This window comes from Callospermophilus lateralis, chromosome 3, assembly GCF_048772815.1.
Source record: "Callospermophilus lateralis isolate mCalLat2 chromosome 3, mCalLat2.hap1, whole genome shotgun sequence".
NCBI lineage: Eukaryota > Metazoa > Chordata > Mammalia > Rodentia > Sciuridae > Callospermophilus > Callospermophilus lateralis.
This window is the reverse complement of record NC_135307.1, coordinates 85,259,042-85,283,660: the sequence shown is the minus strand read 5'-3', so window position 1 is coordinate 85,283,660 and position 24,619 is coordinate 85,259,042. Positions and strand designations below refer to the sequence as shown.

General features: G+C 34.2%; 1 protein-coding gene across 1 annotated transcript in view; it reads right to left on the bottom strand.

Moving 5' to 3' along the window:
- The window catches only part of Spred1 (sprouty related EVH1 domain containing 1), a 96,519-nt gene that overhangs the window by 30,554 nt on the left and 41,346 nt on the right, over positions 1-24,619 (bottom strand). Inside the window, exons 3-4 of the mRNA XM_076850536.1 lie at positions 1,500-1,668; positions 228-274 (exon numbers count right to left, since the gene is read on the bottom strand). Coding sequence (XP_076706651.1) covers positions 228-274; positions 1,500-1,668 — 216 coding nt within the window. The remainder of the gene's footprint in view (positions 1-227; positions 275-1,499; positions 1,669-24,619) is intronic.

Below are 24,619 nucleotides of genomic sequence, written 5' to 3'. Positions count from 1 at the left end.
CCACCACACTCCTGTGTACCAACTCCTTAAAGAAGTAAAAATAAAAAACAACTCTCCCTCTACACATACTGGTTCTATTTCTCTGAAAAAAAAAAAAAAAAAAAAAAACAGACAAATATAGCATCTTTAAATATTTTTAAATAATTTATAGGTTAGTTAATACTACGTCTAGTGATTTCCTCTAGATCTTTTATGTTTAGAAATTCTTTTCAAGCCAAAGTACTTACTTGTAAGTCATCAGCTCCTTCAGCTTCATTTTTCAATGCTGGGCATCCTAAGAACACAGGTAAAAGTTAATTAAGCATAGCATTTCTGTCTTAAATTTTAGTATTCATTAGCTGGTGTCATTAAATCCCTTCAAAAGACTGATCAGAAATTATTCTGGGCTTCCTGGCAACCCAGTTAGATATTGGTTACTGGTTCTTATCCTGTTGTTAAAAGGTGTTCCTTCATCTACAGATAAATTTCCAGTTACTTACTAAAGAGGTGTTTCCTCTTCAGAATTTATAAGGTCTTGTAATAGAGAGAAAATGACTAATGTTTCACAGTAATTTTCCTGAAGTAGAAATTAGATTGTTTTTCAAATTCTAATCTTTTTAAAGTGGCATTATGAAAACAATATCTATACTAAGCATTTACATGATCCTGTCTGTTGTTTTTCTCATAAATTAGTTCATTCCTTCAAATTTCCCTGTAACATGCCCTCTTAAAAATATATAACTCACAATGTGGTCTTACATGTTTTGATTCAGTTATTTTATATAGAAAGTTATCTCTATTAATAAATATATTTTCTTTCCTAATTAGAAAAAATGTATATCTCAGTTATTTCTCCCTTTATGTAAAAGTTTTAATGTGATTTCTTTTTGTTTAAATAAGCATTAAGCCAGTTTTACATGAAAATAAATACTTCCTTAAAAATCCACATTTTAGGAGCTAGGACTGTAGCTCAGTGTTAGCACCACTTGCCTAGCACACGTGAGGCACTGGGTTTGATCCTCAGCACCACATAAAAATAAATAAATAAAAAATAAAGGGCTGGGGCTGTGGCACTTACCCTTGAGGTAGCGCACTTGCCTGGCATGTGTGAGGTGCTGGGTTTGATTTTCAGCACAGCATATAAATAAATAAAATAAAGGTCTATCAACAATTAAAAAATATATTTAAAAAAATCCACACGCTTTAGAAATTAATCACCTTGACAGACCACACATACAGCAGAATATCTCCCTAGGATTTTGATAGATCTTACTGGTTCCCTCTTCTTCAAACTCTTTATTTTAAAACATTAGTCTTAGCTACTGATATGTGCCAAATAACAAATGCAATTGGTAGAGATTATAATTTGACAAATATAAAATTGGCTAAGGAGTCCATTATTTCATCTTTACCTATTGTGAGATTTCCAGGCCTGGTCACACAATGTAAAAGCTGGTAAGAAAGATGACCTCTACTCTGTATATTTAACACATAACTGATAAATAATCAAGGAAACCTACCTTGAGAAATATCCTCGATGGCTCTTCGAATGCCTCTATCAAAAGCCCTAGCATCAGCAGGACTTTGAAAGGTAAGGCCAAATTTCTTGTCATCAATCTTCCAGTGGTGAAATGTTGGAGTGACCTTATTATAAATAAGGTCTTTTTTAAGCATACATTCCAAAACCACCTGTCAAAAGTCATATACCAACATTAACATATGTATTTCAAATGTATCTAAGGTAGCTCTTAGTTACAAAATAAGGCGAGAAAAATTACCTTATTAAATAAATAATAGATAATAAATATTCTTTTTTTAATTTCAATTTAGGATTTTATTTTTTTATTGATTTTTTTTAAAAATAAATGACAGCAGAATGCATTACAATTCTTGTTACACATATACAGCACAATTTTTCATATCTCTGGTTGTATATGAAGTATTTTTGCACCAATTCATGTCTTCATACATGTACTTTGGATAATAATGTCTATCACATTCCACCATCCTTGCTGACCCCCTGCTCACTCCTTTTCCCTCCCACCACTATGCCCTAACTAGAGTTCATCTTTTTTTTCCATGCTCCCTCCCTACCCTACTATAAATCAGCCTCCTTATATCAGAGAAAACATTCGGTATTTGTTTTTTGGGGATTGGCTAACTTCACTTAGCATTATCTTCTCCAGTTACATATATTTTCCTGCAAATGCCATGAATTTATTCTCTTTTATTGCTGAGTAAAATTCTATTCTGTATATATTACATTTTTTTTATCCATTCATCTACTGAAGGGTATCTAGGTTGGCTCCATAGTTTAGCTATTGTGAATTGTGCTGCTATAAACATTGATGTGGCTATGTCCCTGTAGTATACTGATTTTAAGTCCTTTGGGTATAGACAGAGGAGAGGGACAGCTGGGTCAAATGGTGATTCCATTCCCAGATTTCCAAGGAATCTCCATAAAAGTAATAAGCTCTTGATCTCAATTTACATCACAAAATCATTCAATAAAAAAGCTCAAGAAGGTGGGGCTGGGGATATAGCTCAGTCGGTAGAGTGCTGCCTTTCACGCACAAGGCCTTGGGTTCAATCTCTGGCACCAAAAAAAAAAAAAAAAAAAAAACCAACTCAAGATGGGAATCAAAAAGACCATGCAATTTGTAAACAGGATGTTTATTATACTCTCATTTTAAAGAAAATACATACTCCCATATTTAAAAAAAAAAACAGGAATAATTTTTGGGAAAGAGGCAGGGGTGGTGATGGTAGTGGTGATAACAGGAACTTTAAAAGCACCTCCCTAAATTCTTTAAAAATCCATTAATATTTTGTTTGAGAATTTAATGGACATAGCAGCAGATCAAATTCCTGTTTTGCCACTTTCTCAGAATACATATTAAGTAGGTTACTTAACCTTTTAAAGCCATAATTCCTTCATCTTGAAAATAAGAATTACAATATTAAATACCTCATATTATGGAATTACGTAATAAGCATTCACATAAAAAGCTCCAGGAACTGTGTGGAACAATATGACTTTCTTTGATTCCCCCCCCAACACTTTTATTTTGAAATGATATAAAATTTACAGAAAAGTAACAAGAATAACATAGAAATTCATGTCTGCCCTTTACCCAAATTTATCACATTTACTTTTAGCATTCCATCTCTCTTTCTCTCTGAATATCTCTATATATAAACATGCATTTATTTTATTCCGAACTATTTCAAAAAGCTTACATATATAATGTCCATTGCTCTTTAATACTTGAGTGTATTTCCTAAAAGCAATGCTGTTCTTTTATGTAATCATTGTATACTGATCATATTCAGAAAATTTAAAACTGAGACAACACTTTTATCTAATTTATAGTCTATACTCTAATTCTGTCCAGTGTGCTAATTATAACTTTTATAGCATTTTTAAAAACTTCTAGTGCGGGATCCATTGTAGGATGACAGATTACATTTACTTGTAATGTGTCTTCAGGCTTTCTCAATCTGGAACACTTTTCTTAGCCTTTTATATCCATGACATTCATAGTATAATAAACATTAGATATCATAATTACTATACAAAAGTAAATTTGTAGTAATCCTTGCAATTAGCCTAATTAGTCAAAAACGAAAACTACACATCTTAATTATTTTAGGGAACATCCTATAAAAAAGCAGGAGGAATTAAAAACCATCCAAATAAATCCTAGATCCCATATCCTATTTTATTTTTTATAGTACTCATAATGATCAGATAGTTTTATTAATATGCAGGCAGAATACTTTTATAACAAGTATAAACCTTATCAGACAATTCTCCCTTGCTTCAATGTCTTCAGTCTTCTCAATGCTTTTAAGATTGAAGCCAAAATTCTTATCATGAACTACTAGGGCCTGGGTGAGTAAAGCTCCATTCTCATTCCCATACTCTTCCTAAATCTATGTTCACTCATCACTTACATCCACCATTCATACCCTTTGGTGCCCACTCAGTACTAGTCCCTCTCTGGAACTCTTCCTTCATCTTAACCTTATAAAAACATTCTACTCAAGATACTAACTCTTGAGTATGAATACAGTGGTGCACATCTGTATCCCCAGGGACTCAAGAGGCTGAGACAGGAGGATCTCAACTTTGGGGCCACAGCAACTTATAGATATGCTGTCTCAAAGTAAAATAAAATAAAATGGGCTGGAGATGTAGCTTAGTAGAAGAGTGCCCCTGGATTCAATCTCCAGTATCAAAAACAAAAATTAAAACTCAAATAAACAACTCACATTTAACCTCCCAGGCAATGTCTTTTTTGATCCCTAGATTGGATATGGTCTGATAAGGTCTCTGGTGTACTTTCCTATATGTATTTATAATTTTGTTTTTTGTGTGTGGTGCTGGGGATTGAACCCAGGGCAAGCACTTTACCAATTGAGCTATATCCCCATCCTGTATTTATAATTTTTTAAAACAAGTGACTAATCAATGCCATTAATCTAAAAGCTGAGTAAGGGCAGAGACTGCCACATTTGATCATCACTATATTCTGTCTTTATAATACAGTAGCAACCATACATTACATACTCAACAAATATTCCTCCTCAGAAAAATGCACACTGTTTTTCTAGAAATTATCAGGTTTTATGTACTCCCCTTGAAACTCACCTTAATTAAGAACCTCTGATACTTTAGGAATGATTTAGGTTCAACACAACCACTGGTATGCTAGAGCCTACTAATACTGGCTTCTGAGAGCCAAATGTTAATTTTCTTAGAAACTTTGCTGGTCATTATTAAAAACTAAATTATATATCCTTACAATTAAATAAGTTACACCAAAACCAGAGTAATAAATACTTAAAATTCATATTTTCCTAATTATTTACTGCATTTTACAATTACATAAGTTCTTGAAACAGTAGTTTATCTCTCTCCTATCTACATGGTGAAAAAATTACATAAGCTGTACTACTGCTAATATCTTTCCAATGCTGAATTCAATGATGTATTTAGTGAGGTTATACTGATAGAAATCAACCAATGTGCAATTATGCAAATGCTAGAAATCACTGCCTTTGTTCCATCTTCAAAGCTGTTAAGTCTTTTTTTTTTTTTATTTTTCTGTAGTTGTAAATGTGCTGAGAGCCATTAGCCAAGTAGGTATGACAATTTCCTTGCCAGCGTACCCCATGTTGCTTAGAGGAAGGACTCGTGGAAATGGACTTGCCTTGGACATTTTACAGTGACATTGCATGTAAGGTGACCTTGCTAAAGGACCAGGGCGGATCCGGGTTTAGGGCTCTCCTTGGGTTTAGGGAGGTTCCAGGTTTAAGGTGTACCCTGCTGGGAATAGGGCGTATCCTGCTGCCTCAGGCATGCCCCCTCCTGTAGTTCCCGTTGAGTTCTCTGGGATTCAGAGAGTATTTGGGATTTTCCCCCAGAACGTGGATTTCCCCAGAACGTGTTTGTAGAGGGCCGGTGTGAGATCGGGAATAAAGAATTGCTGTTTGAATCTACAAAGCTGTGAGTGGCTCATGATTTTGTGCCCAGCCAGACTGCGGCATTTGGTGGTCCGTGCGGGGAACATCTGAAGCTTAGAGGTAAGTGAAATTGTTCGCCCCTGAGGAAGAGCGAAAGAATGGGTGACCATTTCAAAAAACAGTGCGTTCTTGTTTTGATTTATTTTGTTTTTGTTTCAAGCTGCCTATCCCTAGAGATTTCTCAGGCAAACTGGGAAAAATGATTGGCTAAAGGTTTGAAGTTTGTCAGCCCCGAGGAAGAGAAAATTGATACAACGATTTTTTATTCCGTTTTTGTTTCATTCAGTTTCGGTTTTGTTTTGTGTTATCTTATTGGGTTGCTTTATCTTTATAGTAGATTAGAAATAAGTAAAAAACAAACCGAAAAGGTGTTAAGTAAATTGTTAGAGGTTCAGACCATGGAGAAAGACATTTTAGATCAAGCAAAAGAGAAGGTCTCTTGAGCTAGTCAGACAGAGGAAGAAAATTTAAAGGAAAAGGGGTTATTAGGAAAAAGGCCACAATAGGAGGCTGTTACTAACTCTGTTTTATCACCAGAGGGCGTAATTCAACCAACAGCCCCACCGATGCAGACAGCTGAGTGGCCCTCAAACCCCGTAGTTGATAAATGGGATCCTGAGACAGGACCTCAAAGATTAGCATGCCCTGTACTTGAACAGGTAGGAGGGCAGTGAATTCATCGTGCTTTAGATTTTAAAACAGTGAAGCAGTTAAAGGAGGCTGTAACAACCTATGGTCCCCAAGCTCCCTTCACAGTAAGCATGGTCGAGTCCATTACTGACTTGGACATGTCGCCAGCAAATTGGGCTAGCATGTGTAAATCTGTGCTAAATGGAGGACAATATTTGTTATGGAAGGTTGCCAATGAGGAATTTTGCACGGAGACAGCTAGGCGAAATGCAACAGCCGGTTACCCTCAAAGAAATCTAGATATGTTGTTAGGAAAAGGACCTTATGAGGGTCAACGGCAACAAATTGAATATGATCCTGCTATAAATGCACAAATTGCTGCAGACGCAGTTAGGGCATGGAAGACTTTACAAGGACATGGAGATTTACAAGGTCAGCTCTCTAAGGTAATACAGAGAACTAATGAACCTTACAGTGAATTTGTAGATAGGCTTATTCAAACAGCTTCCAGAATTTTTGGGGATACAGAACAGGCATTGCCATTAATAAAACAACTGGCTTATGACCAAGCAAACCGTTGCTGCAGAGAGGTCATTAGACCATGGAGACATGAAGATTTAAACACATATATTAAATTATGTAGAGACATTAACGAACAAGGGCAAGTCTTGGCAGCTGCAGTACAACAGGCTTTAGATGCCAGGCCAAAAACATGCTATAATTGTGAACAAACAGGACATTTTAAAAGGAGTTGCCCCATAGGAGGAGGGTTTAACAAAACTAGGTATCAAAGAAATAGAATACCGGGTATTTGCCCACGATGCCGTAGAGGGAGACATTGGGCTAATGAATGCCATTCTCAAACCACCATAGAGGGTACTCCCTTATCAAAAAACGAACAAGGACCAGGTATTTACCCACGATATCGTGGAGAAAGGCATCAGGCTCCATTGCCAAAAAACGGACAGCCGGGCCCAATGCTCCGGGGCCCACAACCACAAATATACGGGGCAGTGAAGGAACCCAGCAACACCATCAGGGTAGTGCCCAGGACACACTGTCCATTAAATCCCTCATCAGACAAACCCGAGGGAGCGCAGGATTGGACATCTGCGCCTCTGCCAGAGCAGTACTAACGCCAGAGATGGGAGTTCAAATCATTCCCACAGGAGTAAAAGGACCTCTTCCCCAAGGAACAGTAGGCTAATTATTGGGACGTAGTTCATCTACATTAAAAGGTCTTATGATAAATCCTGGGGTAATTGATCCCAATTATGTAGGTGAAATAAAAATTATAGCTAGTTCTCCAAGAGGTATATCAGTAATTTCACCTGGAGATCGAATAGCACAGTTGTTAATAATACCCAGCCTACATAATAAATTCGCTAGTCGTAGTGTAGAAAGAGGTTCCAGGGGATTAGACTCCACAGGTGTAGATTGGGCTATGCTGTCTTTAAATTTAGATTCTCACCCAATGCTAAAACTGAATATTCAAGGACATGAGTTTAATGGGCTACTGGATACAGGTGCTGACCTTAGCATCATATCTCATCAAGAATGGCCAAAACATTGGCCATTACAACAAGCCACTCAAACGCTTCGAGGCCTAGGAGTGGCGACTAATCCCCATAGAAGTGCAATGATATTAGATTGGAAGGATCCTGAAGGATGTGAAGGAACTACACAGCCATATGTATTGGATCATCTTCCTATAAATTTATGGGGAAGAGATGTCCTAGATCAATTAATTTGACGTTAACAAGTAACATCAATCCTAATGCACCCACTACTAGGGCTAGACAAGGTTTTAGGAAAGAAAAAAGATTAGGAGAACAAGAACAAGGTACAGCAGCACCAATACAAACAGATCAAGGAACAGACAGACATGGGTTGGATTTTCAGAAAGGGCCACTGAGACAATCAAAATTACTTGGAAATCAGAAAGACCAGTGTGGGTTCCTCAGTGGCCCCTGACTAAAGAAAAGATACAAGTAGCCCATGATCTGGTCAAACAACAATTAGCGGAAGGACATATACAACCTTCTGTATCTCCCCATAATACTCCCATTTTTGTCATCAAAAAGAAATCTGGTAAATGGAGATTATTGCAAGATTTAGGAGCCATTAATAATGAGATGGTTATTATGGGACCTGCTCAATCAGGGATTCCTCAATTGTCTGCTTTGCCAAAAACCTGGCATGTTTTAGCTATAGATATTAAAGATTGTTTTTTTTCAATTCCAATTCATCCCGAGGATAGTCCACGTTTTGCATTTACTATCCCTGCATTAAATCATGAAGGTCCTGATCAGAGATATGAATGGAAAGTACTCCCTCAAGGGATGGCTAACAGTCCAACTATGTGTCAAATATATGTTAACAAAGCAATCCAGCCACTTAGAAATCAAAATCCTGAACTACAAATATTTCACTGTATGGATGATGTATTATTGGCACATAAAGATAAAAACGTATTGCTGAAATGTTATGCCACACTTACAAACTTATTAAAAAATTATAATCTAGAGATAGCAATAGATAAAGTACAATTAAATTTTCCAATTAATTATTTAGGAGTTCTATTATCCTCAACCACGGTCCGTCCACCAAAAATTCAAATACGAGTAGATCAACTCAAATCACTTAATGACTTTCAAAAGTTATTAGGAGACATAAATTGGATACGGCCTTATCTAGGCATACCAACAGGAGAGTTGGGACCTTTATTTGATATTCTAAAAGGTCCATCAGATCCAAATTCACCCTGCATGTTAACTCCTAAAGCAAGAAAGGCATTAAAAATTATTGAAACATATATGGAAAATATACATTTGAATAGAATTGATATAAGTTTGCCTTTATTATTTATTGTACTACCAACAAAAAATATTCTTACAGGAGTATTTTGGCAAGAAGGTCAATAATTGTGGATACATTTATCTTATTCTCCTAACACTATTCTTACTAGGTATCCTGAGGCTGTAGGACAATTAATACTCAAAGGAATAATAGCAGCAAAGGGAGTGTTTGGAATTTCTCCCAATAAAATTATTACTCCATATACTATGGATCAAATTGATGAGTTAGCTAATGAGTTAAATACTTGGGCAATAATCATGTGTAAATCTAATGTTACATTTGATAATCACCATCTAATCCTTTGTTGTCTTTTTGGTCTAAGCATCCTGTAGTTTTTCCAAGAAAAACCCCTATCATGAATGTTCCAAATATATTCACTGATGGGTCAAATAATGGTACAACAGCAGTAGTTACCCCTGATCAAACTTTTACATTTTTAGTACCGAAACAATCAGCTCAAAAGGTAGAGCTTAATGCAGTTTTATAAGCTTTTTTGATGTTTAAAGATTCTATATTTAATTTATTTTCTGATACTCAGTATGTAGTTAATGCTATAGTATCCCTTGAAGATGCTGGTAGGATTTCCCCTTCTTCTACTGTTTTCTCTTTGTTTTCCACTATACAAAGTCTAATCTGGGACAGAAAAGATCCATTCTTTATAGGACATATTAGGGCACATACAGGATTGCCTGGAGCCCTTAGTTTGGGCAATGATTTAGCAGATAAAATTACACATGACATACATATTTTCTCTACACTAGAAGAAGCTACAAATTTTCATAAAAGATTCCATGTTAATGCTAATACTTTACAAAAGCGTTTTAAAATAACTAAGGAACAAGCCAGACATATAATAAAACAATGTCAAAATTGTGTGACCTTTTTACCACAAGTTAATCTTGGAGTCAATCCTAGAGGACTGATACCTAACCATATTTGGCAGATGGACATCACACACTTGCCAGAATTTGGAAAATTAAAATATTTACATGTTACAGTTGATACTTCTTCCAGATTTTTGATGGGCTCCCTTCATGCCGGAGAAAAAACTAAAGATGTTATAGCTCATTGCTTACAAAATGTTGCCACTGTGGGCGTTCCTAAACAGTTAAAAAGAGATAATGGTCCTGGCTATACCTGTAACTCTTTTACACAATTTTGCTCATCATTTGGTATTACTCATATAACAGGAATCCCATACAATCCACAGGGACAAGGCATAGTTGAAAGAGCTCATCAAACTATTAAAACGTACTTATTAAAGCAAAAAGAGGGAATTGGAAAAGGGTATATATCCCCCAAAGATAAACTTAAAATAACGCTTTTTACTCTAAACTTTTTAAATTTGGATTCATCAGGACTTAGTGCTGCGGAAAGGCATATGTATCCAAAAAATGTACATAAGCCTAAAGTACTTTGGAAATATATTCTAACAGGACAATGGAAAGGTCCTGACCCAGTGATTGTCTCGAGTTGGGGTTCTGTTTGTGTTTTTTCACAGGGAGAACAGCAGCTGATTTGGATTCCAGAGAGATTAACTAAAGCAATTTCTATAGAACAAAAAGAAGATGATTTGACTCAAATCCATAACAGTTGATATCCAGGGCTCCAGCTTGGCTATTCTTACATCTGCGACAGTGATTAACCAGGGTGCTTTTTTCAATATCTATTTTATTATTGCATTTTTCCCACATCATAAAGTTCTATTTTATTTTTTGAGCTCATACAAACCTAGGTTAATGTTTTTCTGATCAGTTTTATTTTTTGACTATGGAGTTTTTAAACATTGCAATGGAGATTTCACTTAGGTAAAGCTACAAGGCCTTTACTATTGTCTTATGTGTTGTACATTTGTGTGCACATTTGTGTTTTGTGTTGTATGTCTGTGTGTGCGTATGTCCATATATCATATATGAGGAGCGCTCATGAAAAAATGGATCCAAATTATTTTTTTTTATTCACGTGATTTAAATGGCTTAATTTAAATTAGGTAAACAGCTGTTAAGGATTGTTTTTAAAGGAAGTTAACAGATCTGTTTGTTTACTTTCACCTTTCCTTTTCATTATATTTAATAATTCTTTTCAGGATAATGTCTCTTTAGCATCATTGCCAGAATTCCTATCTTCATCCCAGTGTCGGTGAAGACAAAGATAAAACCAAACTACAGCTTCTATGATAGCTATCACAGTAAACTATATAAACTGATGCATCAATGAATATAACTCAACAAGTAATGCTCAATCAAGGAGTCAACTTACTTTGGGAGGAAACGAACTTTGGGAGGAAATGGATATATTGATAGATTCCTCCGCTTTGAACTGCTTGCAGAACTTGCCTGGACTGTGTAACTATTGTTTGGTGCAGCGAATTGTGGTAGTGCTGGCATATCTTTGCTGATGGTGTCACCAGTGATGCAATTTTTCCAAAGGAGCCATCAATTGGCTTGGTGTCGTGGCATTTCTGTATCCTCCTCCCTTCTGCTAGTGATGGTCTAAAATTTGGGGGCCAACAGAGGTGAGGCAAAGAACCTCACCCCCTCACTGGCACCAAAGCCAAATTTGGGGGCCAACAGAGGTGAGGCAAGAACCTCACCCCCCACTGGTACACATACCTATCCACAAGTATGGCTGTATGCTGGACTGGTAGTCAGTGACGGGTATGATCCAATTGCAGTGGTATCAACCTAAGACAGGAGGCTGACGCCTAGAGGTCAGTTTTTCCCATGACGGGTAAGAACCATATGTTGAACTGGACAATCTACCAGGCACGGTCCTTAAGCCACATTGCTTGTTGTTTAATTAATCAGAAGGGGGGAGATGCTGAGAGCCATTACCCAAGTAGGTATGACAATTTCCTTGCCAGCGTACCCCATGTTGCTTAGAGGAAGGACTCGTGGAAATGGACTTGCCTTGGACATTTTGCAGTGACATTGCATGTAAGGTGACCATGCTCAAGGACCAGGGCGGATCCGGGTTTAGGGCTCTCCTTGGGTTTAGGGCGGTTCCAGGTTTAAGGTGTACCCTGCTGGGAATAGGGCATATCCTGCTGCCTCAGGTGCCCCCTCCTGTAGTTCCTGTTGAGTTCTCTGGGATTCAGAGAGTATTTGGGATTTTCCCCCAGAACGTGTTTGTAGAGGGCCGGTGTGAGATCGGGAATAAAGAATTGCTGTTTGAATCTACAAAGCTGTGAGTGGTTCGTGATTTTGAACCCAGCCAGACTGCGGCATAAATGAACAGAATGCCTTTATTTGTTTATTTTTATGTGGTGCTGAGGATTGAATCCAGTGCCTCATATATGCTAGGCAAGCACTTTGCCACTGAGGTACAGTTCCAACCATAACTGTTAAATCTTTATCAGGATGTCACTAACTATAATGATTCTTTTTTTTTTTTTAATTTCAATATTTATTTTTTACTTCTTGGAGGACACAACATCTTGTTTGTATGTGGTACTGAGGATCGAACCCGGGCCGCATGCATGCCAGGCGAGCACGCTATCGCTTGAGCCACATCCCCAGCCTCTATAATGATTCTTGATAGTAAGTTTTATTAATTCCAGAATAAATAACCAATAAAGTGACTGTTTATAAGCAATGTAATGAAACTTCCTCGACAGTTCTGCTACCTTTACTTTGATGACTCTACATGTATTAGAAAAGAATAGACATATATCCATGGCTTTTATGAATTAGTTTTTTGCTAAGGCATTTTAACACAGATTTATTGCACAAACATTTTGCTGGGCATGGTACATGCCTGTAATTCCAATGACTTGGGAGGCCAAGCAGAAGGATGAGTTCAAAGCCAGCTTAGCAACTTAGCAAGACCCTGTCTCAAAATAAAAAGGGATAGGGATGTTGCTCAGTGGTAAAGCACTTTGGGGTTAAATCCCCAGTATCCAAACAAACATTTTGAAACAATAATAATGATACAATTGATAATTAAATCAGTTATGGAATTCAAGAAATACACTATTACATCAGGGATTGCTGCAACGTTTTACTATATTCATTCATAAATAGTAGGAGTAGTAGTATTTCAGAAATTATGTTAAATTGAAATTGTGGCATATATTGTAATCCTAGCTAAAGGTTAAATATATGCTAACTATGAAAAATATAGATAAATAAGTAAACTCTGGAATTCAAGACAAAAATGAAAACTACTCAGCAAAAATGTATTAAAATCTAATTTGTTAAAGGGACAGGAAAAAAAGGCTTCCTCCTATACTACCAGGTTAAGAGAGAGGGACAAAAAAGATGGTTAATGAGAATGGATCTATGAGTAAAAAGTGTCCAAAATAAAATGATTCAGCTATGAAAAGTAGAAGGGACAGGATTCCAAGGATGGAGAATTGGTATAGTTGAGAGGAGTTTGCTATAGTTGTTAGTTAAGTTTGTGGGTTCAATAGCTAAAACCAATTGGGTCAGCTAGTCTCCACCAATTACTAACCAGCTCACTTCTGAGAACTAATTAATGTAATACGTGAATTATTCAAAATAATACCTTTCATAGTCAACTATCAATAAATACTAGTAGTGATGATGATGTTGGTCAACAGGTAATACCACTTGTCGATGATAAGTTAGTAGATATGAGAGGCTCGGAGTCGTGATTTGTAGGGGAGATATTTTTTGAGTACAGTATAGGAAAGTTTCTGAATGGTAAGTACAGATACTCCATACTTCAAAGAGCTTATGTGAATAGATTCTGAAGAGATTATGTTAATCAATTCTAAAAGCAATGAAAATACTTTAATGTGCAAAGTTTTCCCTTCATTTGAAAGAAATTCCAGGGTAAGAATTTATAAAAGGAAAAAAGGGGGATAAGGGGGGTGGGGGACTGTGGTCATTAAACTAAATCTTCTAAAGATGTGTTCTATTTTGGGAAATATAGAGCAAAACTCCCATCATAAAATTACTGTACTGTTTGCCAGAAGTTTTCAAAATAGACCAACCCAAAAATGGATACAAGTGCATTTTTGTTTCACTAATAACAACATAATAATTTGGAAGAGGAAAGTAAAATTAAATACATATTTTTAAAGTAATATGTACTTTATTATAGTTACTACCTACAATTAATTACATGTTTACAAATAATATTATCCAAGAAGCAGTGTAGTTGGTAACAAAACAATTTTACTGTAGCTTTCTGAAGTATCTTTGAATCAAATGAAAAATCATTTTGTTTTTTGAAATAAAAATTCCAAATTCAAATTAAATTTATTCAATAACCCAAACTGATTTAATGTCTCAGACTTGCCTCATATTACGAACTTCAGTTTTCTAGATGATATAAAAAGTACTACCTTTTAGGAAAGATACTATGATTTTTATTAAATATGAAATTATATTCTAAAAAGTACTTTTTTTTACTAATTATTAGTAAAAAAAATTGTGTTTAGTGCTGTGTTCTGAGTAGGATTTTAAAAATTAAAAAAAATAACAGAAGCAACAATGGCAGTGATTCTCACATAATAATAGTTTAGCTAACACAAAAGAGAAGAAGGAAAATAGTATTACTTTTTTATAATTATGGCACATATTTTAACACATATTATTTTTGTGGGGACTAAACCATATAAAAGATGAAATACGCAACAATCAAACCCATACACACTCACACAATTTTACTTCCATTCAAAAAAGACAGTAAATGAAACACTACTAATATTTAGTTTCCAAACTACAATAAGCACTCACTTGGACCTAGTTCTCATTAAAATAAACAACTAAACACATAAGAGGCAAGAGCATATGCATATTATACAAACAATAAAAAGCAAAATACAGGGCTGGGGACATGCTCAGTGCTAGAGCACTTGCCTACCATGTATGAGGCACTGGGTTCAATTCTCAACACCACATATAAGTAAATAAAAAATAAAGGTCCATCAACAACCAAAAAAATATTTCAAAAAAATCAGAATACACTGCAAATTGAAGAATAAAACTGAACTGCATGTGCACACCCATGGCTACAGGGTTCTAAAAAATTGTACACCTGGAAACTAATTTGACATCACTAATATCAAGTAAAAGTAAAAAATGTTGAATGATAATCAAACAAAATGGACTCTTAAATTAAAAAGTACAATGAAACGTAAAGTTCAGTTTACTTAATAGATAAATGCTTCCACAGATTTTCCATAAGACCCATAATAAACTGACAAATATATAATCACTGTAAGATATTTAAATATCTGTCTCAATAACTGGTAGATGAAATATACACAAAATTAGGAAAGATAAAGAATATTTAAACATCAGCATTAAAAATTTGATCTGGTGACACATAGAAACCTGCATAAAATAAATGTCTAAAAAATATTCATCAAAAATACACGAAATATTTAAATAAATTAGTCATATCCTCACAACATATGTCTTGAAAGAAGAATTGTTATCACACAGTCTATATTCTCTGAATAGCACACAGATCAAAACTAGTCTAAAATAATCTGTTTTTTTTGAAAACATTTCTACCAAATTCTAAAGAAAAAAAATCAAGGAAATCAGCTTGAAAATAAGAAAACTCTTATCAACAGATAATGCAATAACCACATATAAACATATGGAGGTGAGGTTGTAGCTCAGTGAGTAGCTTAGCATGTGTGAGGCCTTAAGTTTTATCCCCAGAACCACAAATACAAAATGAAAAGATAAATTAAAAAGAAAAGAAATGTACATAACTAAGCCAGAATTTTAAAGGAAATCTATAAAGTAAAAATTTAAGAACAGAAAAAAAGAAAATCTGAAAACAAAAGAACTCAATGTCAAATGTAAAATGTTAAATATAACAAATCAAAAGAAACAAAGATAAGAAATATAAATTACAAAAACAATAACAATCCCTGCCCCCCCCCCCCAAAAAGACCCATTATACAAAAAGGAAGAATGAAGAATTCCTTCTACCTCATTTGTTTTCCTGTTCAGCTATGGATACAAATCACACAGATTCCTATTTTAGTCCATGTATGACAATCATTTACAAAGAGAACTTTCTCATACTAATTCTTTTGTCTTTTAAACATGATTCTTTTGTTTGCTCCTTTACTTAGTGGCACAAGATAGAGGACATTCTGGGCAAGGATGCTTTAATGTGAATGAAGCTAATTGTGGGGAAACATTAGGCAAGTCCAAACTTTCTACAAAACAACTGTCCAGTATTCTTACATATGTCTATGTCATGAAAGACTGAGAAATTATTCAGCTGATGCTATAAGATCTTGCATTGAAAAAACAAAAATGTTGAAAGAACATTAGGACAGTTACTTGCTCATACATGTTGGTGGCAATGTATTATGGCAAGCCACTCTGAACAGAAGTTTGGCATTTTCTTATAAAACTAAATGTGCAACTACCATACAGCCTAGCAACTAAACTCTTCATTACTTATAGTAGCCTTATCTGTAAAATAGCCCCTCAATGAAAACAGCCTAGATGTCTTTCAATGGCTAAACAAACTGTGGTATATACATATGACAGAATACAACTCAACAAAAAAATGGAAAAACTCTTGACATTCAACCTACATGAAACCTCAGTGAATTATGCTGAAAGAAAAAAGCCAATCCTGAAAGACTGCATACTTATGATTTCACTTTTATAATATCTTTGAAATGACAAATTATAGAAATAATCAGGAAAACAGATTAGGGGTTGCCAGTCTAAGAGCGAAATGGACATGGTTAGAACAGTAATAAGGGAGGAGTTCTTACAGTCACTAGACTGTTTTTATCTTGTCTGTGAGAGTTGACAAATGATAAAACTGTATAATATACTAAAAAAAAATAGTAAAATGAAAAATCTAAATATGGTAGATGGTATAAACATGAATATCCTGGTTGAAATGTTATAATAGTTACAAAAATTATTACCATTCAAAAAACTGGTTAGAGGGTACACAGGATCTCTTTATATTATTCTTTCACAAGACATTTATAATCTACAATTTCCTCAATAAAAATATCAATTTTAAAAGTCTGTGGAACATTTATAAAACCAGATTTCATGAAAATCTGTATGAAATTCTGGTGGGGACTATAAGGACATTTCCATTCATGATAAAAGATATCTCAAAATAACCAACATCAGAGTTCTTCACATAATACTATAAATTCCTTTAGATTCACAAAGATAGAAGTCCTCAATCATCAATATTATCTAACATTATTCTGAAAATTCTAGTGAGTACCATAAATAAAGATACAGGAAGAGCTTTTAAAGATATCAGATACCAGAAAAGATGACAGAGAGATCATTTATAATAGCTCCCCAATTTCTTATGTAGCTATGAAAAATTTAAATGAATGTACCCATGGGGGACCAAAAAATTTTAAAAAACTGTTTATAGCATTCTGAAAGAATAAGCAAACAAATACAGCATCTCAAAAGAGCTAAAGACAATTAGTGAAGGAGTAACTAATTTAGCAGATACTAAACTCTATATAAAAGTTATAATAATTGGGCCCCTGAAATGTTGTATGTTGACACTGGACACCCATTGCCACACACCCCACCCCACTTGTGGCTTTATCTGGAGTTAAGACTTGTGAAAAGGTGATAAATCAGATCACAGAGGTGGGCGCATAATCATATAAGATTGGTGACCTTGTAATAAAAGAAATATCAGAGCAATTCACTTTAGGCCATGTGAGGACACAATAAGGAGACAGTGTGCAATCTAGGCAGAGCCCTCACCAGAAACAGAATTGGTCAATAACTTTATCTTTGACTTGCCAGCCTACAGATCTGTAAGATTAAGTTTCTGTTTAAGCTATCCAATCTATGTTTTGTTACGGCAGCCTGGACAGACTATACAGTCTATACAGGAAGCCCAGCACATAGAAGTTTCTCCAACAGCAGCTGATTTTTTAATAAGGAATAATATTGAATGAGCAACTAAAAGACTTGTACATTCAAATTGTAATTTAGATTCTAATACAACAAAAGTAGTGAAAGGGAAGGCTAACATGTAATGTAATAAATTGAGGTCAAAGTCTGGAATTTAACTATTAAGGAGATTGTAACAGTTTAACTAATTAGAATGTAACAGAAATATATCACAAACAGGTATGAGAGAAAGATGAAGCCAAGATAATACTGATGAACTTGACAGAACAATCAGTAAACATCAATACAAACCAATATATGTTAATAACTAAAGAATGGAATTATATTAATTAAAAACAAATAACTGAACAGTAAAGATGAAATGTGAAAAACAGCTGGGGATGTGGCTCAAGCAGTAGTGTGCTCGCCTGGCATGCATGCGGCCCGGGTTCGATCCTCAGCATCACATACAAACAAAGATGTTGTGTCCACCGAAAAACTAAAAAATAAATATTAAAATTTTCTCTCTCTCTCTCTCTTTAAAAAAAAAAAGAAGAAATGTGAAAAACAGTAAACAGTAGCTTGAAGGAAAGTGAAAGAATTAAGCTGAGGTTGTCTGAGAAAATAAAAGCAACCAGGAAGATAAACTGGCAAATATTCTAAATCTTTATTTTTGAAAACCAGTTATCACAAATATACAAGAGGGGGTGGATGGTTTTCCCCTCTTCAAGAAATACTGGTAAAGTTAAAGAATAAATGGTTGTAGAAGAACTGCTGGGAGAAAATTAAAAAAAAAAATTCATGATTATAGAAAAATATATTAATAGCACAATTCATTATCTTTTCAATTTGGATTGACCCTGAATTGAACAGGTAATTTTGGATTGGTAGAAAATTATGATTAACAATTCTCCCAATTCAATTATTTACAACAAAACTGGTTTGCCCAAATACTTTCTCTTCCCAATTTTCCTATTTTTTCATTTTTTTCCATAAAAAAGAAAATTGTTTGCTGTCACTGTTGTTTACTGAGAACTAGTGAGCTATCTAGGAACATTATCTACTCTACAAAAATTCCTCATAATATACTATCTTTATAGTTCCATATTTATTAATGGAAAAGAAGAAAGGACATTTTTTCTTAAGTTCAATGCATGGTACTTTTGATGACCCATGAATAAATCAGTAAGGCAATACCAAAAATTTTTCCTTGAGAAAAAGGCAGTTGAAGACAAATGATGTAAGGATAAGCTCATAAACCTATTTTTTGTGTTGAGATAAGAAAATGGGCTTGTCTCTAGGAAATTATTAGGAAATACTAAAGAAATATTAGACCCAAACTTTAAAAAGTTCCTTATGGTAAATGACCAAGAGGCTAGAAGGAGCAATGAAAACTGGGAGGCTTAATTGCAGCAGCACAAGTAGGCTATGAGAGAGGGAGAGAATAAAGAATAAAGACCTGCTTGAACAAATGGAGAATCACTGGTAATTCCTAGATTTACCACTATTGCTCTTGAACAATTTCATGCCACATGTTAAAAGAATGAAGAGGGAAGCTACTGGCTGGGGAAAAAAAAGAACTTTTGCAAGCCACATATTTCCACAAAGGACTAGTATCTAGAATATATAATGAACTCTCAAAATTCAATAGTAAAAAAGCAAATAATCCACTGAGGGAAAAAAGGCTAAGATTTTATATAGTGTGGCATAAAAACTTTAGAGTATAAATTCATTTTACTTTTAAGAATGGTCAAGATTTGGAAACCTGGACATACAAACTAAAACAGAAGGTGTTATTCATAATGTAAATCATCTTCAAACAAATGTTATCTACTTTCTCAGGAAGGCCCTCCTTGGATGCTGTACCTAAATATTAATCAATCCTCCTCCCCCAAAAAACTCCCTATATTCCCTTCCCCCCAGCACTATCTAGCATATTATTTATTTTACTGATTTATTTAACCCTCATAGAATATATACTCTACTTAAGAATAGTGATTTCTGCCTGTATTCATTTGCATATTCCCAATGCCTATAAGAGTATCTGACACACAGTAGCTGTTCAACGTTTGTTCCATGAATGATTGACTCACCTTTAAAAAGGGAGTAGTAAAAGGGAATATGAAATTTCTTTAGCATAAAGGTAAAAACTTGGCAACAAATCATCTATTAAGATATGAATAAGAGTAGTTTACGAGATTGCAGAAAAAATTAAGAGAATTGTAATGAAAATAAATAATAATAATAATAATAATAATAAAAGATACCGAAGTCTAATAATAATAATAATAATAATAATAATAAAAGATACCGAAGTCAGAGGGAATCTAGTGTTAACAGGAGAAAATAGGAGACAAAGTAATAGAAAAAGGCATGAAATTGAAGAGAAGAATAAAAAGAAAATGACAGGAAATTACAAAATTACTCAAATGGAACAGTTGTCAGTAACCACCAGATCTAGGAAAGTAGCCTCCTGAAATAAAGATCAGAAGGTCAAGAGACTGCAAAGAATAGTAGCAAAGACTGATGATGAGGTGCAGGTATAAAAAGTTACTTATGAGAAACAATTACTAATGTCAGTAGACGAGAATGAAAGCCAGAGGATGGTGATTGGAATGGTACCGAGTAACAATAAAGAGATTTATGTATGCAGGTGACAGTAGTAGCCGGAAAGAGCAATGAGGAATAATGACAATTCGGTACCACCTCTACCCACCCTTTACCTAACTGTGGTATTCTAGATATCAGAACATATCTTTCAGGAGGAAAAAAAAAAACTGCTAGGAAGGTTGAATCCTAAGAAATGCTAGGGATAAAAAATTGTGCAGGACTGAAGTTTCACAGTGGAATAATTCACACAGGCATAGTGGAAAAGCTTAGCAGGAAATTCCTGTTTTGAACTTGTGTAGGTTCAACCCAAGGCAAAAAGATGTTCCCCTGGTCTTCTGAGACTTTCTTGTGATAGAAAGGGGATGAGTTTTATTTTTAATAGAGCTACTGCTATATTATAATGCTTTATTTTTCTTCCTAGAAAACAATCATTCCAATTTTATTTTAGTCTCTAGTAACCGGCAAGAAACTCCATTTTGGAAAAAAGTGTTCTTTCTATTCATTTAGGTACTTGGGATTGAATCCAAGGGCAATTTACCACCAAGATACATCCCCATTCCTTGTATTTTTTTGGAGACAAGGTCTTACTAAGTATCTTAGAAGCTTGCTAAATTGCTGAACCTTGAACTTGGGACCCTCCTGCTTTGGCTTCATGAGTTGATGGAATTACAGGTGTGCACCCCAGTGAAAGCTGTGGTTGTTTTTTTTTTTTTTAACAAGAGGAAACTTTGAGTTTTATAAACAACTTTTTATTCACAACCTAATAATTTACTAATCCTAAAAATAATTCCTTACTCTCAGTGGCAACTTCCTAAACTAGAAATGTCTTGTTTTCCCTTTTTTTTGTTTCAAAATTAGCTTTGTCACACTAGGTTTAACCCTGTTTATTCTTGCTTTCACAAAGCATCTTAAGTAATTCAGTTTTTTTAAGATCATCCTACTGATTTATTTATTCTCTCCTGTCTTCTGTCATCTCTTAGCAGATATGCTTTTAAAAGCATTACTTTAATAATATGAGTAAATTTACAGTATTTGTCTAATATGTAAACTTAAGAATAGCTATTTTAGATTCCGATGGTAATGAAACACTGTTTGGCAGTAAATAAATATTTTAGCAAATTTAATAGGCTACTATTGACAGTTAATTTAGGTAACTATAAAGAATCTAAAGGTACATTATAATTTAGTATTTTATATTTCCATACTATATACAATTAGCTAAAAATGGCCAAATAACAACCTGTATAAGTGGGAAATATTTTAACAAAATATCTATAAGAGTGTTGTACTTAAAGAACAAGCTGTACCTAATGAAAATTAAATGTAAGAAAATTTCTATCATGAGAATGTACAGCTCCTTTTAAGTTACATGTTGAGTCAAAGTTCAGTTTGCATCTTACAAAATGTTGTCCAAAATAACAATAACTTTTATTAAATAAAGAAATCAAGGTTGAACAAATTTAGAAGGAAATGGAGAATGCAACTCATACTCAAAAAAGAGATTCTGCAAATCTTTCCTACAAAGAGAACCATTCTATCCCAGAGTATCTACAAGAAAGACAGTACATTTACTTTCTTATGCTATAACAACCAAGCCTGATGTTTCTTTCAAAGTCTTTGTCAATCAAAACTAAAGCATGAAAGACAATTTTTCAGTGCTTTCCAATACTTTTCTCCTCAAGCACACACTGGAAATAAAACCAAAAAACTGTAAGGCAATCAGTCTGGATGTTCTGATTACTTTAATCCAGTAAAGGTGAAATGCATTAGCAAACTCTAATTTAGAGAAGGATCATAAGGACAACCTAGAAAATAACCTCTTCCTCTACAGGCATCATAAAAGAGAGTAAGTTATATGTAAATATCATAGGAAATAATTTTTGATTACTTCTAGTAAGAAAATGCATGAGTGAGAGAGTAATGACTCAACATAGAATGATGCCTTCTTAGAAAAAATTCCTGGGCAGCCTGCTTTTTATTTGTACTGGCTCTGTTATTTAAAAAAAAAAAAAAAAAAAAAGAGTACAGCTGTCCCTCAGTATTTAAGGAGGTTGGTTTCAGAACCCCCACCCAGGCCCCAGCAGATACCAAAAGGTGAGGATGCCCAAGGCCCTTACATAAAAAGGTGTAGTATTTGCCCACAATCTACACACATCCTCTCATACAGTTTAAATTATCTCTAGATTACTTATGATACTTAGTACAATTGCAAATACTATGAAAGTAGTTTTATACTCTGTTGTATAGGGAATAATGAGTAGGAAAAAAGTATATGTTTTCAGTATTTAAAAAAATTTTTTTTATTCCTCAGTTGGTTGAATCTGCAAATGCAGAAACTGATTCCGAGGACCAATTGTATAATATAAGCCTCTAGGAAATAATAATAAGAATTATTTTTAGTACATACAATTGTAAATCAAAGGTTGGAAAAGTCTTCTGCAATAGCACTGTTTCTCTCATCATTGAGAAAAGTTCTTTCCTCTTCACTATGGTTGCTAGTATTCTAACTTACAAACATCCTTTAAAATATTATCTAGTATGTCTTTTTAGCCAACAAATAACTATGTGCACTTTCCTTTATTGTTTATCTATTATTTCTTAAAGGTTACAAATTTATTCATGGAGCACTGGGGCAAGAAGTTCACATGTAATTATATAACCAAGAAGCAAATGGGTACAGAATCATTTTTGTCAGTTTTTATATAATGAACTATTACGTAGGAAAAACTATGAAAATGAACTGTTTTATTACTGAGAAAGCTTTTAAAAGAAAGCTATCATTAATTTGGGAAGAACCTGGTAGTTACAGTGTACTTCTTTTAAAAAAAAAGAAAAAAGAAAGTAAGAAAAAAAGCAAAATCCAGAAAGAGAGACTAGAAGAACACTAATCAATAAAAATACCAATGGAAACGAACATTAATGATTGTGAAAGTATGTATACTTCTAATTCATCATTGGGTTCTTCAGAAATAGTGCTGGAAGTCTATCACTAAGCAGAGGAGGCCAATTATCTGCTTACTTCAATGCTACCATCTCATTTCTCGTACGACTCTGCAACACTGCTGTTTTCAATTGATCGCCATGTTACTATCTTTGCCTTTGATCAAGTAAGTCCCCACAACCTAGAATGCTTTACTATAGCTAATTCCTGTAAGAAATATGGCAACCCTCCACTTTTTCCTTTATGTCGACTCTGAGATGTTTATTATCTGTTTTACAAATAACAGGGTTCCTCAAGGAGAATTAACTAGGTGAAACAACAGGTGTTCTGATTTCTGGTCAGTACTTTTAGCAGAAGAACCTATTTTCTTGCTAACATATCATGATTCCATACTCTAGGAGAAGATTAAGTGTGTTTCTTCCTCCCTCTTAAGCCCTATTCACAGGGAATAGATTTATGTTCTTTCTGAATCCCATGTTTATTTTTATTAGCTTTATGTAAAAGCCACATTCTGAACCATCACTGAATCCATTAATCTGAGTTATCTTTGACCAGCCTCACTCTAAGTTAATATAGATTTGGTCCTTTAATTATTCTAAAATAATCTGTTCATCTCTGTTAATATACCCAAAATTCTGTTTTACTAATTTATTTTCTATTTTACATCTAAGTCATCTTTTCCTTGTTCTTATGATTTTCCTAGCAAGTTTTCTCCCAACTCTTACTCCATTTTTGACTTTTTAAAATTTCTATTATTTTAATGTTTCATTAAAAAAAAACACCTTAGATCTTATTTTGCTCAATTTCTAAAATCTACAACTTATTTTTCAGCAACATTTCCAGTTATCTTTGCTCATACCAGAAACATTATACTCTAGACAAGTCACTATAAGCCTTTTCTTAGATATCTTCAAGCTTTAAAAAGTATTATCATGTGTCACGTATCATTTCATCTAAGGCTAAAAGCACCTTTAAATATTTAAACTTTTTAAAAGATAACACGTTAAATTTATTATATTCACTTCTGACTTCAACTGGATTTTCTACAACACCAAATGCCACTCTTGTTAATTGAGATACACTGTGTGTGTAACAGAAGTAAATTATAAAATTGCAAAACCTTGGAGTTAAAACACTTTCAAGATGATTTTTTTTTTAATAGAGAGAGAATTTTTTAATATTTATTTTTTAGTTCTCAGCGGACACAACATCTTTGTTTGTATGTGGTGCTGAG